This window comes from Bos indicus, chromosome 22, assembly GCF_029378745.1.
Source record: "Bos indicus isolate NIAB-ARS_2022 breed Sahiwal x Tharparkar chromosome 22, NIAB-ARS_B.indTharparkar_mat_pri_1.0, whole genome shotgun sequence".
Classification (NCBI taxonomy): Eukaryota; Metazoa; Chordata; class Mammalia; order Artiodactyla; family Bovidae; genus Bos; species Bos indicus.
Window position 1 is genome coordinate 14668848 of NC_091781.1, and position 17518 is coordinate 14686365.

Here is a 17518-nt window from a genome sequence, read left to right on the forward strand (position 1 = left end):
AGGGGTTAGAATAGAAGTATTCCTTTCATGCCCAGGAGACTTATTAACTTAGAGTCCTAAGTTGATTTTCTCGAGAGAAAGGTGGTCGGGGATAGCCCCCTGCTAATATCAGAAGAGTGGTTGAAAGGCATAATATAGTAAACAGTAGACAGACAGATTTTGGTTTCGGGGTAGATGCTCAAGCAGGTCCAGGGAATCCCTCGAGTCCTGATCTGCCTTTGCCTGTCAGGTCTTCTCTGTATGACCTTTGTCATGGGTGGGATCTCTCGTGGGGGCTCCTGGAACATTTATGGAATATGTAGGATTTAGAAATCAGTAATTTAACCCTCCATTTTATACGAGTGGAAGGTGAGGGCCAGAGAGACCAAGTTGGCTGCCCCAAGACATGCATCTAGTTGATCTTTATTCAGGGGGCAGGAAATGGTAAAAAAGTGATCATCTTTTGATTGATTGATTGATTTTTGGTTCAAGTTACATCTAACTTTTGTCATTGACATAGACTGGATAATGCAGAGAATGAGCATTTTTACAACTGAAAAAAGTGATGGTGGTATGAAGTTAATAACTAATTTGTATTCTTTTCTTGTAAACTTTTCATGGTTTTTACCTCACTGTCTCTTACTCATATCCTAAAGGATTTTGTGCTTGATTTTCATCACTTTAACTTGAAATAGACTAAGAATCTTTAACTTTTTTCTTCCTAGTTTTTTTTTCACTTACCCAGATTTCTTTAAAAATAGGAAATAACATTTACCATCTATAATAACCATCTCCCACTTACTCTTAAATTGCTTGCAGTATGTAGTCTGTGCCTTCCTCCTCTCATCTCACTCAGCTGACTTAAGATTTTCAGGTATTTCTGCATGGCCAGTGCCAGGGCATGTTTTCAGTCCTTCTGGAAGCACTCTGCTGGCTCTCCTCATCCCTCAGACCATTCCTGCTTTGCCGGGGACCAGCCCCGGCTGATCGAAGGAGAGACGGCATAGGCGAAGATCAGGATACGATAGCTTCAATTAGATATTAATTAAAGATATAAAGAGTAATAGAATAAGGATAACTCAGTAGGAAAATTCAGTGGAGAAAAGAGGCTGAGTAGCTTGGTTTACGCGGGAGACCAATAAAACTTCAAGACAAGAAGTTTGCACCACTTACGTAGGCCGCAGGCGTCCTTCCATTCTCCCGAAGGAGAGGAGACACTGAGGCCTCCCCGGTCGGATCTTAGAAGCCCAGGCATAATTAGTAAGCATGGTGGGTTCCGCGCTCCAGATGGAGACTCAGCCAGAGTGAGAGAGAGAGCGACATGGGGAGACCAGTATTTCGAGAAACTGATCCCAATTCTTTATTTTCCAGAGTCTGTTTTTATACACTGCGATGTTATACAAAAGTCACGTGGGGACAGCAGTCCTGACTTTTATCAAAGTCAGGTGCTTCATACAAATGTATACAGAGGTCTTAGGGGTGTTACATCATCTTCTGGCCAGGGGGGCCTGCTGACAATTTACGACCCTCTCCTTGTGACAGCAGTCAGTCAATCAGGACACTTATTTCTCCAGGGCTGATTATTCTCAAAACAGAGGCCACCCAAATAAAGTTACATTCCTACAGGGTGAGGGTGTAGTGGGTTTTAGTTAAGGAAAGAATTTACTTAGCCTAAGGTCTAACGTGATTAATATCAAAGGTTAATTCTATATATTCATTAATGTGTGTAAGGGCAGGGGATGTGGAGACTTAGCAACAAACATTGGCTCAACAAATGAAAAACCCTTCACCAACACAATTTCTAATCAGCCCATTATACTTATACTAATAGTTTTCTAACTTCTCTAAAGAACCTGTTTTTAGAGGGTTTAAAGCATCTCGTGCCTCTCAGGTTGGGAGGCTGTGAGCAATCACATGTGGCCGGACGAGCCTGTCAGGCAGGCCAGAGAACCTTCAGAGGAGTTTGTAGGTTAAAACACTCTTATCACGCCCAGGAATTATTATAAACTGGAGCTCTAAGTTAACTCCTTCTCCGAAAGAGGTGGTGGGGGACAGCCCCCCGTAAAGTCAGAGGTGTAGGTAAGAGCACAAAGTAGTAAAGTAGGCAGGCTCTGGTTATGGGGTAGACGCTCGAGGATTTCCAGGGGGACTCCTGAGGCTCGATCCCGCCTTTGCGTATGTCGAGCCTCCTTCCTCATGACCTTTGCCATGGGCGGAGTACCTCACTCTGGCCCCCAACATCTCCCCCTTTTTTATTTCTTAAAACAACCAGATGCAGCTCAGTCGCGAGCTTCCGAATGCTCTGCCAGAGAATCCTGACAATACAAGGAAGAATGATTATGAGAAGTAGGATTAGAGACTAGGGATATTAGACAGAATATTTTTTCCAGAAATAAAGTTAGAGATGGTGTGAAAAAAGTCATTAGCTGCTCCAGCGGCGGTAAAATCCAGTTGAGAGTGTTCCAAGGTCTGTATTTGATTATGAAGTTTCCCTAAGTCCAGGCCAATATCAGAACTGTTACAAACACCTGAGATATGATTTTTAATCTTTTCCCATTCATAATCTGTCTCGTTTACCTTCAAAGATGTCACGCATATCCACCTGTAATCAGCGTGGCATGTCAAAGCCATCTTCACCTTTAAAGCCTGTAACTCAGTCCCAATATGCATAATTGCTTCTTCTAAGGCGTCTACTCTCATCTCTAATTTCCTATCTATAGCTTCCTGAGTTGCTAGACTTAAAGAGACATTTTTAGACATAGCATCAACATATTGGGCCGTATGCACTTGTTGAGTCAATGATACTGCTGCCGCAGTAACAGAAGTAATTGTTGCTATCAAAGCTGATATTCCTAGGATAAGCAAGACCACAAACTGTCGCGATCGCATTAAATCCTGCAGTTGTTGTAACACAGTAAGACCATAGCTATCATACAGGCACCATAAGATAGGATGGGCATTGTAACACCACAAAGGAGCAAACATTACATTGAGGGCTTAAACAAGATGAAAGCATACATTGTTCACAAGTCACTACGTTAGGTCCACCTGAATAATTCATGCCTACATTAAGTTTGTTGGAGTCATTAGTAAAAAGGAAAACATTAGGCAAGGGTGGATAAGCTAAAACAGAATAAGTAGAATTATTTTCTGGTTGGAGTTCACGCTGCAGCTGCCCTGTCAGTCTCGCCGGGATCTCGATGTTTATCTTGTCTCCCCTGCTGGCCGGCGCCGCGCTGGTCTGGACGGCACTTTGTGGGTGCACTCTCTTCTCTGGCCCTCACTCGCTGCACAAACTTCTTTGCTCTAGGTCGCGGGGTGCAGCGAGGAGGGTGCGGGGCGAGGCTGGAGGCGCAGAGGCGAGAGCTGCCTAGTGGGCGGGGCAAGCGAGTGCGCGCCGCGAACCTGGCCTGTCTGGAACCCAAATTGGTGAATCTGCGTCCTGTGGAAAAATACAAGCACATCCTCGACTGCTAGTTAATAATGGGTCAGGACCCTTCCATTGTCCGGAGAGGAGGTCCTTCCATTTGACTAATGGCTTTGCATTCAATTGCTCTGGGCACCAATGGCAAAGCATTGCAGTAGTTCCGGCGGAATCGGCATTTAAAATATTTATTACAAAAAGAGCAAGTTGCAAGATTTGATGGGGAGAACTATACCTAAACTCCCCTTCTTTTAATTTTTGAATTTGAAGCTCTAATGTTTGATGTGCTCTTTCCACAATGGCTTGTCCCCGGGGATTATAAGGGATGCCTGTATTGTGTTTAATTTGAAACTGTAAACAAAATTCCTGAAAAGACTTAGAAATGTAAGCAGGAGCATTGTCAGTTTTCAGAGCTTTTAGCAGGCTCAAATATGAAAAACAAGTAAAGAGATGTTGTATTACATCTTTAATTGCTTCCCCTGTATGAGCAGTTGCAATAATAACATGAGAAAAGGTGTCTACAGTTAAAGAACAAAGGACAGTTTTCCAAATGAAGAGACATGAGTTACACCCATTTGCCAGAGTACGTTAGGTTTGAGACCGCGAGGATTAACTCCCGTAGGTAGACTATTATAAACAGTGGGGCAATATAAGCAAGAACGCACAATCTCCCTAGCAGTTTCTCTGGGAATTTGGAATTGATATTTTAAGGCAGCAGCATATTGATGATGAAGTGAGTGAGAGGCTCTGGCCTCCTCAATCACAGTAGCTACTGTATTTCTGGTTAAGTCAGCCAAAACATTAAAGGCATTGAAAGGGCCGGGCAATCCGGAATGAGCCCGAATGTGTCCAGTGAAAAATATTTTATTTCTTTTCCACATTTGTTGCTGTAATTTAGTTAACAAATGAAATATGGTAGTTTTATTTTTAGACAAAAACCACAGTTTCAATGTGTGGAAACAACCTGACAATATACTGAGAATCAGAATAAAGGGTAAATTCTTCATCTGCAAACATAGCAGAAGCCTCTATGACTGCTGTTATTTCAGCTCTTTGAGCTGAAGTTTCCCGTGTTTCTAAAACCTTTTGGTGATTTTTAGTAACTATGGAGGCTTTACCATTTGTTGACCCGTCAGTAAAAACTATTTGAGCATTTGGAATAGGAGATTGTTTACATCTGACAGGAAAAATAACTGGATGTCTGGATATAAAATTCAGCAAAACATGCGAGGGTAAATGATGCAAAAATTTTGACCAAAATAATTTCCTACGGCAATCTGCCAGTCCTCATCAAACATTAGAAGAGCATCAAGTTGTTCCTTATTATATGGAATTACAATTTCTGATGGCTCTTTACCAAATAATTCAATGTTCCACTTTTTTCCTTTTCATATCAAAGTAGCTATCAATCCCGGATAAGAAGCCGCTACCTTTTTAGCTTGGGCGGGGAGATGGACCCATTCTAGGGGGCCGTTTTGCCATAAAACCAATTTTTTGTCTGGCTACCCCAATTACACCTATGGGGGTTTTATGGCAAAGGAATTGTCAAGCAGTTGTCAATTTAATTTTTAAAATTTACATTTAAAATTTTGGGATATGTTAATTTAGGTCTAATGTTTAGTTTAGGTCTCTGTATAAATTTAAATAATAAATGCATAACCTCCTTATCTCATTTTGGTATACAGATATATCTAAATGCAAAATGTATTTATATGTGTATTTATACATGGCAACAAGTATAAACTTATTGACATAATCAATGTACTTGAATTAATCTTTATAATTAATATGTTAATTAATATATATTACAGCAATACAACACGTACACAGCTAATACCAACCAACACAAACCAATGTACTGCAATAATACATGTCACACATATATAATTATACAGTATATAGAACATATATCATCACAGCACATCAATCCATACCAATTAATATCAGCCACACACATTATATTACTGCAATATACATTTGATTATACAGTACATGTATAACATGCATATATACTATACATATTAATTATATACAAATTAATTAAGTATAGATCTATAAATAGAATTAGATATACCTTTATTATATTTTATTTATACCCATATCTAATTAGGCAAACTGCAATTAGGCAAATATATTTATATTATGTATTTATAATAATATATATAGTATTGTTAATTGTACAGCCTGTTGATAACTAAGAAATTGAGAAAACCCTTCTCTGAGTATCTCCTATTTGAGACAGCATGTCCCTCCCCCATAGGGTAAAGGGGAGCGTAGGAACTACGTAGGGTTGGAAAGTTCCACAGGTATCTTCAAACTGCCAATCTAACATTTTTGAACTTTTAACTACTGTGGGGGCTTGAGGGCAAATGAAACAAAATTTGACCCCTGAAATCTATCAGGGCAACTTGACAATCATCACTATTTTGTAAAAGACTTGCAGTTGATCCTTATTGAGTGAAATTATTATATTTGCTACTTATTTTCTAAAAAGTTCCACACTTCTTTTTTCCTCCTTTTATAATTAATTGTGCCACCAAGCTGGGATAAGATAAAACTATTTTTCTTGGGGTCACTGGTAGATGGAACCAATGGGCCTTTTTGTCATAAGCACCCTGTAGGTGTATGTTTTGTGGCAAGAATAATTTAATCTCATCTTTTGGTAATATTAATCTTAATTAACTGATCATTTAAAGTCTCATACACTTCAACAAGAGCTAACTCTGTCTCATTAGTCAACTTTCTCTTAGAACTGGAATTAGGATCAATTTTTAAGCAATCAAATAAAGGCTTTAAATCTGCAGTAGTCAGTTTTAAATGTGGGCATATCCAATTAATGTCCCCTAATAATTTTTGGAAATCATTTAAAGTTAGTAAACAATCTCTCCACAGCTTCAAAGGGGCATTATCAGTTTTTTAAAACTTTTGGCACACCTAAATATGAGAAGCAAGTAAAGAGGTGTTGCACAACATCTTTATAAGCTTCTCCAGTTTTTGTTTTGTAACCTAAATCTGGTCTATAGCTTTTTAGATGACAAGCAACCATCTAATCTTTGCTTGAATACTTCCAGCAACAGGGAACTCACTACTCTTACAAGGTTTTAAACTCTCCCTCACCCTTTTTTTTTTTTTTTTTACAGCATTCTCACCCCGCATACCACTTTCTCTAATCTCACCAACTCATTTGGGCCAGGAACTGGGCCAGTCTTTCCCAGCAATGTTAAGTGACGTCTGTTCTTGTGTCTAATAGCCCTGACAGTTTATTTTCTTGAATTAAAAGATCTTTTAAAGGCCTTGGAGCTGTAATTTCCTGCACCCAAAAGGCTAGATCACTAAATCCAAATGTTCTGTGGCTCCTAGCCTGAGAAGTCAAGGTTTTTTCCTGTCTGATAGCTGTATTACTCTTTGACCTTTATTAATTTGCACAGTTTTAGTAGGCGGTGAGGTCAAAACTTTAATTTCTCAATATAATCAGAATCTACTACACCATACACCACCGAAATTTTCTTTTTCTTTTTATTTACTTATTTATTTATTTTCTTTCTTTCTTTCTTCTTTTTTTTTTTTAAAGAAAGCGAGCTACGCCCTAGCACAAGTCCTACAATGCCCTCAGGTAGGGGGCCAGCCACTCCCGTTGGAATTGGAGTAACCTCGTCAAGGGTTAATATTGTTGCTAAATCCCCTTACCGTTTGGCTTTTCTCTTAGCCTGGGTGAGACCCCCCTGAGGGGTCTGCATATTGTGCATGCAGTCTGTTTTAAAAGCTCCACTGTTTAAAAAACTTTTTATCTTTTTCAGGCTTAGGCAACACTTTGAGAGGCTTTGGGGGCAAAGTGGGGAACTCTTGGGCCCTGGAAGGCGCAAACGGAGGCGGCGGCTATCGCCCCAAATCAGAAAGTGGTAGATAAGCTTTTTTAAAAGTTTGCGCAGAGGGGGAGGTAGCTCGCCAGGGCGTCTGGCCACAGTGTCCTGTAAGTCCTCTCCTCTCTCCTCTGCTGATTTTTTCTTCCTTCTACTCTTTAAATCTTTCTCAAGTTTTCTTTCCCTCACTCTATCTTTTTTCCTTCCTCTTCTCTTCTCTTTTACTTTCTATCATTTCCTTCTTGTTTCCCTCTTTCATTCTCCCTTCTTCCTTCTTACTGTCTTCTCTTTCTTTCGTTTCTTTTCCTTTACTTTCTTTCTCTCTAACTTTTTCTTTCCTCCTCCCTCTCTTTCTCTCTGTATCTCTTTTTCTAACTTCCTTTTTTCCTTTTTCTATCTTGCTGCATTCCCTGATTTCTTCCTCCTCCGTTCCTCTCTCCTTTTCACTCTTTAGTTCTTTTTCTATCTTTAGATCTTTCTCTATTTTCTTTCCTTTTTTCTTTTTCACTTTTTTTCTTTTTTCTTTTTCTTTTTCTCTCTCTTTTTTTTTTTTTTGCTTGGGTGAGGCCCCCCTGAGGGGGTTTTCTGCAAGGAGCAGGCTCTGTATATTGTGTATTTTTTAAAAGCTGCTTTGTTTAAAAATAAAACTTTTTTATCTTTTTCAACTTTAGGCAATGCTCTGGGAGACTTTGGATGTAAACTGGGGAATTTTTAGGCCCTGGGAGGTGCAAGCGGAGGTGGAGTAGTCGCCTTAAATCAGAAATTGTTGGACAAATTTTTAAAGGTTTGTGTAGAGGGAGAGGGGGCTCGCCAGGGCGCCCGGCCGCAGCCTCCTGTAAGCCCTCTCACTCCTCGGGAGGTAGAGCACAGTGTCCCTCCTCTTCCTTGTCAATGGCAGAAAATATGATCTGCGCAGAAGGTGGAGACCCACTACCATCCACCGCTATAGCCTCTCCCATAGGTCATCCCCACAGCCTCATGACGAGGATCCAGAACATTTTTAATCATATTTATAGGATAAGTGTTTAGTTGTTTTTTTTCACCTTCACCCAAGTATCTAAATTAACAGTAACTTCTTTAACAGTTTCAGATTACTTGTATAAAGAGTTGCCATTCTTAGTTTCAGTGTTATCCATGTCAGAAAGTTAAACATAATAGAAGATAAAGCTTTTAGCTTTCAAAAGATCAGGCTTTTCTTTGGCCTTTTAACTTCAGAAACCATTTTTTCTCTCTAACTCTAACTCTTTAACACTTTCAACACTTCCCACTCCTCTCGCCCTGTCTATCCTACAGGGGGGTCCGCGGCACCCTTGAGTGGGGTCCTAGCCGTCCCGAACATTGGAAGAACAATAGGGCTGATGGCCCAGATTGTTCCGGGGGAGGAACAGTAGGCTGATCGCCCAAACTGTTCCAAGGGAGGAGCAGTAGGGCTGGTGACCCAAACTGCTCCGTGGGGGAACAAGAGGGCTGGTGACCCAGTTGTTCCGAGAATGGGGAGCAATAGGGCTGATGGCTCTGATTGCTTTGGGGAGCTTACCTTCGAAAATCCCTGTCTCGGGCGCCACCTGCCGGGGACCAGCCCCGGCTGATCCAGGGTACTCGAAGGAGAGACGGCATAGGCGAAGATCAGGATACGATAGCTTCAATTAGATATTAATTAAAGATATAAAGAGTAATAGAATAAGGATAGCTCAGTAGGAAAATTCAGTGGAGAAAAGAGGCTGAGTAGCTTGGTTTACGCGGGAGACCAATAAAACTTCAAGACAAGAAGTTTGCACCACTTACATAGGCCGCAGGCGTCCTTCCGTTCTCCCGAAGGAGAGGAGACACTGAGGCCTCCCCGGTCGGATCTTAGAAGCCCAGGCATAATTAGTAAGCATGGTGGGTTCCGCGCTCCAGATGGAGACTCAGCCAGAGTGAGAGAGAGAGCGACATGGGGAGACCAGTATTTCGAGAAACTGATCCCAATTCTTTATTTTCCAGAGTCTGTTTTTATACACTGCGATGTTATACAAAAGTCACGTGGGGACAGCAGTCCTGACTTTTATCAAAGTCAGGTGCTTCATACAAATGTATACAGAGGTCTTAGGGGTGTTACATCATCTTCTGGCCAGGGGGGGCCTGCTGACAATTTACGACCCTCTCCTTGTGACAGCAGTCAGTCAATCAGGACACTTATTTCTCCAGGGCTGATTATTCTCAAAACAGAGGCCACCCAAATAAAGTTACATTCCTACAGGGTGAGGGTGTAGTGGGTTTTAGTTAAGGAAAGAATTTACTTAGCCTAAGGTCTAACGTGATTAATATCAAAGGTTAATTCTATATATTCATTAATGTGTGTAAGGGCAGGGGATGTGGAGACTTAGCAACAAACATTGGCTCAACAAATGAAAAACCCTTCACCAACACAATTTCTAATCAGCCCATTATACTTATACTAATAGTTTTCTAACTTCTCTAAAGAACCTGTTTTTAGAGGGTTTAAAGCATCTCGTGCCTCTCACGGTTGGGAGGCTGTGAGCAATCACATGTGGCCGGACGAGCCTGTCAGGCAGGCCAGAGAACCTTCAGAGGAGTTTGTAGGTTAAAACACTCTTATCACGCCCAGGAATTATTATAAACTGGAGCTCTAAGTTAACTCCTTCTCCGAAAGAGGTGGTGGGGGACAGCCCCCCGTAAAGTCAGAGGTGTAGGTAAGAGCACAAAGTAGTAAAGTAGGCAGGCTCTGGTTATGGGGTAGACGCTCGAGGATTTCCAGGGGGACTCCTGAGGCTCGATCCCGCCTTTGCGTATGTCGAGCCTCCTTCATGACCTTTGCCATGGGCGGAGTACCTCACTCTGGCCCCCAACACTGCTTGAGTGTGGGCTTCTCTTCTTCCTCGGGCTCTGATTCACGGCAAGCCCCAGAGAGCTGGTGAATTCTGGCCTTTTCTCTCTGGGTTCATATTCTAGATGCAGGTGCCTGTTTAGCTTCTGCAGTCTGCTGCTGTCTGCTCATTGTCTACCTGGCATTCACCCTCCGATAACTCTGAGCTGTTGGTGGTTCTGGTCACTGTCATCTTCCTTCCTACCCCTGCATTTGGAGTGGGTAGTGTTTCATTTCAGAAATGCTGAGAATTTTGCTCTTAAGTTGAGCAGCTCACAGGTGGTAGATTTGAGATAGCTGAACTGTGCCTCCCTATTTTGGTTACCCACCCGGGCCTGACTCCCCTTCTGGCCTGTGAACTTGGTGGAATCAAGGACTGTTTGCTACTCATCTTTTAGCCACCTCACAGAGTTACCCTGTAATTGTTTGAGTAAATGACTAGAATCTTATGAGAATAGAATGTCTTTGCAAATAAACTGCACCTGTCTTCCAGAACGTAAGTATATACTAACTACAACCTGTAAAGATATTACGTAAGGAGCATATACACAGGGTTATTCTGATCCTGAATGACAGGTACAAACTAAGAGGAAAAGGTTTGGGAGCCAAGTGAATGCAGGGTGGGGGCAAATTTGCATTAAGTTTCTTGTTTGTTTTATTAAATATTAAATAGGTATAAATTTTTTAATGATTGAGGTATAAAACATACAAATGATTAAGGTATAGAAAATAATTTTCTATCTTAAAAAATAGAGCTTTGACATAATAGAGCCCAACCTGAAGCTACCCTACTTTCTCTCTTCTCTCCAAGAGTTAAATATTATTCTAAACTTCTGTTATAATATTCTTGTTTTTCTTTGTTGTCTTTCTATAAATGTTTCTATCTATATATAATGTTTTTTGTTGTTTTCAAATAGAATCCTTTTTTTATATGTATAGATGTTCTACATTTGCCTTTTTCACTCAACATTATGTTCCCAAGATTTAACTGTGTTGATACATGTAAATGTAGTTAATTTTCCTACGTTAGGATATTTCAGTATATATCTGTGAATTGTTTTAAAACCCATTCTGCTGTTAATAAGGATTTGGGTTGTTTCCTTTTGCTGGTATTACAGAAACGGCTCCTGTGAACATACCTGTATCAGCCTTTTCTGTTTTTTATTTATTTCATTCTGTTCAGTTTAAACTCTCATTAGCCATCTCTTGTCATACCTGCTGTGAGGAGTTTATGAGAGACCTTTCCAAAGACCTTTCCTCTATTGGGTTTTCCCACTCCTGCCCTACTAGTAATTAATCTTAACAGCATAATGAGTTAATATAATTATATTTTTTCCACTCTTAATTGTAGATCAAGAAGCTACTCTAGAAGTCGGAGCAGAGGGTGGTATAGCAGAGGCCGCACAAGGAGCCGGAGCAGTTCCTACCGCAGTTACAAAAGTCATAGGTGACCTCGTGAATCCCACCCTACAATGTGGTTTCCAGTCTATCTCCCTGCACAGGCAGAGTGGAGTAGCTGTTGAAAAGGGTCTTGTCATTGCTCAATACCAAACCAGTGTCCCACCTGTCTTCCCCTTCCCCACCCAGTTCTTTTCCCAGTGACTTTCTTTATGTGCACCTCATAGAAGAATTGTGTAAAACTTAAACCTTTCCTGTGAAACCCAACAGGCTTTAAAAAAAAAAAATCCAGTATGCTTTTAATATGAGAAATGAAATAAATATAGCTGCTGGATTTCATTGTGTTTTCTCCTTAATGGGTAAATAAATGCCTAGATTTTTTATGTAGCCTGTCCTGATCCACAAATTGATGGTCCCTCATGTGGTTACTCTTAGGACGTCCAGCAGGAGCAGATCCAGGAGCAGCTCCTATGATCCTCACAGCCGGTCCAGGTATGGACAGGGCCTGGGAAACCACCCCTTAATTCCCTTTTTAAAGGTGTTGTATTTCATGGGAAAACATGTCTTTGACTTTTTAAAACAGTTTTTATTTGTTGACCCATTTTTCTCTAGTGTCAAAAGTGATAGTTGATGTCAAATTGTAATGGCAGGGGTTTATTGACTATAATTGCCTATAAGATGCACCAGATTCAATTGAACTAACTCAGTGTCAACTTTGTGATATTTTTCAATGCAAAAAAGAAATTAACGTTTTTCTGTTTAATGTGGTAAGTCGGATTTGGAGCAGTTATTAAATGTTTCCAGTACGTGTTATGCACATAATGTCTTCATTCTGTCATATAGTGCCCGTGTTCTATGAGGACACTTAAGAACCTAAAAAGAAATGGGAGTATATGAATATTTGAATGGGAAAATTTAGTGTTTGTTATTGCTGTTAAAGCAGGTCCTACACTTACGATAGCTACTATAGCAGAAGTCGGAGCCGAAGTAGAAGCCAGAGAAGTGACAGTTATCACCGAGGCAGAAGCTACAATAGGCGATCCAGGTGGGTCTCTGTTCTCTCAAGCACTGTAAGTTATTGCGGGCACTTGGGGTATGGGGCGATAGACTGCTATAGCAGAGAAAGCATCATCTTCTAAGGACAGAAATTCTTCTTTCTCTTCTTGAATTTCTTCAGTCCAGAGGCAGTTACTGAAAGTGGGCTTTGTATTAAGAGTTGCTGGGTAGTGTTTATTGGTTGTGTTTAAACATTAAACATTTAAACATGTTTAAATCTAAAGTGCATTCTTAAATATTCACATATCCTTGGACAAAGATTTCTTTTGGAAGGAATAGAGAGAGAAGACCACTCAAACTGTGGCCCATTCTTTACGGTTACTTGCTAGAAATAACAGCCAATTTGTCAGTGTTTTAAATTTTAAAAAGGTAGTATTTTTTTTGTAATATGTAATAAAATGTCATAGTCACTTGCTTCAGTAGCAGGATTTGTGGCTTATATGGTTAAAAATGTCTTTTATGTGTTAATATATATTCATAGATATGTTTTATATAACATATAGTTATTGCAGAAGTCTTTTTGGTTACTTTTTGTGTATCTCTTTCCTGGTGGCTTCTGGTCTTGCCCTCCCTCACCACCACTGCTCTGCCCCCGTGCCTTGCGGTTACAGTCAGTGGTGCTTACAGAATTTCAGTGTGATACAGACACTCCCTTATTTGAAACTCTTCAAGTACACCCCAGTGACCTTAGGGGCAGGTCCACCATGCTCCTGAGTATTGCATGGAGGCCTCTCCACCTACCAACTCCAGCTTGGGCTTTTCTGTGTTCCCTGCACTAACATTCTGGAACCTTTATTTTCTGCCTAGAGATTCACATGCCCATTTCACCATCTCCCATCACGCCTCTTGAAATAACCCACTCACTGCCCCTGGGAAGCCCTTCCTGACTGCTCATCCTGAGATATATTCCCTGCTGTGTGTTTTATTTATCTTACTACCCTCTATTCCAGACTACCCTTGAGCCCAGGGAACACTAGTCCGCTGTGTGTGTGCCCTTAGCATCTAGCAAAGTGACTGGCTCTTTGTGGATATTTTTCCCAAAATAACTGAATGGTGACCATTACCAAAGTCTTCTTCACTCACTGTCCCAGTGGTCCCATCCCTGCCCCACCTCACCCCTCATTGGGCTCACATTTTGATTTGATTTTGATTTCCTTGTCTTAATGAATTCTTGTTGGCCTTTTTTCCCCTTCTTCAGTCTAATTAAATATTGATGTTCATTTTGGGTAACATGGAAAATTATTCTCATTTCCTTGAGTGGATTTCAAGTAATTCCACAGGAAGTGCTATTTCTTTATTTACGCCTTGATATTACCACCATCTGTCACTAACATCTTTGAAAAGTCCACAGTGTTGTCATGGTCAGTACTGTACTTTTCTACCCACTATGCTGTGCCTCCTCGAGTCACTTGCTTTCAAGCCCCTTATATCAAAAAAGAAGTTTCAACAAGAATTCAAAAGGGTTGAGAGTTAAAAGATATTTGTATATTTGTTTTGTCTTGTTATACAGGAGTTGTAGATCTTATGGCTCTGACAGTGAAAGTGACCGAAGTTACTCTCATCACCGAAGTCCCAGTGAAAGCAGCAGATATAGTTGAAAGTGTCCCCTTTTTTTTATATGAATTATATCTTATGTGTAAATACCTGGTAACTTAAAAAATTAAGAAACTTAATGGCAGTCTGTTGTTCTGTTTCAGTATTAGAGATGAATTTGAAAAATAGACACTTCTTAATTGTTATTTGTTTATTTACATGTGCATAGAATTTAAAATACAGATATGTCTCCTTAAAATATTTGTATGCCACATTTTACAGTAGCCAACTATGGAAATTAATTTCTTTTTCTTGAATCAAGAAATCATGAAATTTAAGTATAATTTGCAATATTATTTTAGATAGATGATTTGTCTCATATATTTCTTAGAATACAGATTCTTTTTGCCCATTTTTAAGGTTTTAGCATCTATGCTGCCCAAGCATAGAACTGAAGGAGAACTGTGAAAGGAGGCCAAATACTTCCATACCAATTACACAGTCTTATTCATGTGTGCTCTTAAAAACAAACCACCCAAAACTGATACTGATGGTAACCAGGCAGTGGCTCCTTTCTTCTTTGTTGTTTCAGAGGATCAAGAACGTGGTCATAATACAGCCCACTGTCTTATTTCAGGCTGGCGGGTGAGGTTAAAAAGAATAGATCAGCCTTAACTATAAATATCTGCACTGTCTCTGTAGCCCTAATGTTTCATGTGCTTTTTTAATAAATATTATTAGAAGTTCAGTTTGTTTAAAAAAAAAAAAAGTTCTATTCCAGTTTATGCTCTGGTGCTTGGTAACTTTTGGTGCATTATTCTTATATATTATACATTAGAATTCCATCAGAGAGAGAAATAAATTTTTAAAAAGTTCATTGGCACCAAGTAGGGTTCATTGTAAGCTGTATTCACTTTAACTATTTGGAGAGCTTCTCTCAAGCACAGGTGTGGGCTGCGGGCCGTGGAGCAGGCAGGATTGGCACAGGGTTGTGTAACCACTTGGGTATGCTGCCCAGAACTGATGCCTGGAAGAGTTGAATGGAGAGTGGACTTCAAAAGTAACACTAAGATCTACCTGCCACCATTTTGGACACATTTTTCAGGGCTTTACTTTAAAGCCTTTCAAGTAAGAGATGTAAGAGCAGTTGAACGGTCCTTAGCACCCGCCAGCTTGTTCCCTTGTTTCAGTGGCCTGCAGTGATGCAGTGAAACCTTGTGTGAGATGGGTAAGCCTATGACGACAGACAGGAAATCAGGGTGTGCAGTATTGCATAGATTACACATATTCAGTGTCTTGGGTGGTTCCTGTAAAAATGATTTGACCTATAAAAACTGGTGAGATTTTGTGTTTTTTTATCTTCAGTTTGAGCTTTTTCCCCAAGTGTACTTAATCACCTTAGTGCCAGTTTTATCCAGTTATGCAGAAGAAATTCATATTGGATATTTGATGCAGAAGTTTGTGCCATCCTACCCCTTGCCTGCTATACTTGGGAAGTGGGAAAGAACCCCCAGTTGAAGGGATCTAACCACCCCTGATGGATGGAGGGGTGACCTTGGATGTATTACAACCATCACCTATAAAAGGTTCATAAACAGGGTTAAGTGGCCAATTGTTTGCCAAGTTGACAGATGAGAGTACATTAGAAAGTAGGACCTGACTCAAGCAAACACTTGATGGTGAATAAAAAACAATGTGTGATTCATATGAGCATTCTCAAAAGTTGCCTGCAGAGGAGAATATTGCTTTAATAATATTCAGTGGAAAAAAACTGCATTTAGAACTCAAACCAAAACTGCCAAATCTAATTACGTTAAGAAAAGTTACCTTTAGGCAGTGTATTAGTTTTCTATTGCTGTGTAACAGATTATCCCAAACTTAGCAGCTTAAAGCAATACTCATTTCTTAGCTTACAGTTCTGTAGCTCATGAGTCCAGCGTGATACGGCTGGATTCTCTGCTCAGGGTCTCACAAGGCTGAAATCAAGGGTCAGCAGGGTGGCATTCCTTTGTGGAGGCTCTGGGGAAGAAATCTGCTTCCAGGTTAATTCAGGTTGTTGGCAGTATACAGTCCCTTGCTGGCTGTCAGCTGGGGTCCTCTCTCTCGGCTCCTTGAGGCTGCTCGCATTCCTCCTTGTGCGCTTTCCTCCATCTCCAAACCAGCAATGGCCCATCGGGGTCTTCTCATGCTTCAGATCTCTCTGCCTTCCTCCTCTGTTTTAAGGTTCATGTGATTAGATCACGGTTCATGTGTGAGACAGTGTCCCTATATAAGGTCAGCTGTGCCATAGAATGTAGTCACAGAAGTGATATATTTACAGGTATCTGGGCTTGGGGCATGAAAAGAGGGAAGGGCGTTTTAGAATTCTACCTCCCACAGGCAATAACGTTGCAGGTTGTGCTATGGGTAGAATTTTATCCTCAAAAGGTGAGCCCTAGAAGCCTCGTTTGTTTTCTCCATGGAAAAGAACAGCCCTCAGCTGCACCATTCAACTTGTGTGTTTACTGAATGGACTACAGAAATAGCTTTTCTTCCTAAAGGGGATTGTTCTGTATTTTAAATTATTTTTTAATAAAATTGAATTACATCGTGTATTGTGCTTCTTAACAGAAAATGCATTATTGGACTGTTTTTGTAATGTCCTCTTTATTGCAAATGAAACAATATAGCTGGTATTGTTCAAAAACAGTAGAAAATACTTTTGTATATATTGGCAATGTCTAATTTGTATATACTTCATTTAAATTCCCTAAAACTTAAAAGGGAGGCCTTGTAGAAATTAAACTATATACTTAGTCTAAGTTTGAGTCTGAGCATGTTTCATCCTTCTTTATTTACCAAGACTTCAAATAGTCTTTCTGAAATGGAAAAGGAAGCATTGAGTCTCTTTGCTGAACCAGCCAGGGAAGAGATTTCATCTCTTCTCTCTGTGGCTCATTTTCCTCTTCTGGCCGGGTATTAGTGGTGGGGCACGAGGTGGTGCTAGAGACAACTTCAGGCAGAATGTTTACCTAGGCAGAGAACCATTGATGGTGCTTGGTCATGCTTCCCCTGCCAACCCAGATTTCTTTCAGGTCCAGTTGTCATCCAGCTGAGGTGGCCTGCATACAGATATCCTTGCAGAGAAGGGACTGTGTCCCACCCCATCTGTGAGATGCTGCTCAGGGACAGCACGTTTACCTGCTAAGCCACCTACAGCCTCCGCCTTCCCTCCCTAAGAGTGGTTCACCAAGCAAGCACATAGCACTTACTCTGGGAGAAAATATTCCTTGTGATATTTTTAGCATCCACATGAGAATTTGCAGGGCAAGTACAATTAACTTTTTTCTCCTCAGAACTCAAAGGGATTTGTACTTTCTTAGTGAATACAACATAACCTCACACAGTAAGATTGGCAGAGAT

General features: G+C 40.5%; 1 protein-coding gene across 5 annotated transcripts in view; it reads left to right on the top strand.

The window, feature by feature from the left end:
* The window catches only part of NKTR (natural killer cell triggering receptor), a 53563-nt gene extending 36646 nt beyond the window's left edge, over positions 1–16917 (top strand). For 4 of the 5 annotated variants that reach the window (XM_019984096.2, XM_070776145.1, XM_070776147.1 and 1 more), the window contains 4 exons: positions 11481–11576; positions 11963–12019; positions 12468–12572; positions 14094–16917. In XM_019984096.2, the coding sequence (XP_019839655.2) occupies positions 11481–11576; positions 11963–12019; positions 12468–12572; positions 14094–14181 (346 nt within the window). In that variant the 3' untranslated portion in view covers positions 14182–16917. The remainder of the gene's footprint in view (positions 1–11480; positions 11577–11962; positions 12020–12467; positions 12573–14093) is intronic. The other variant, XM_070776146.1, reaches the window with a different exon arrangement.
* The last annotated feature ends 601 nt before the right edge of the window (positions 16918–17518 follow it).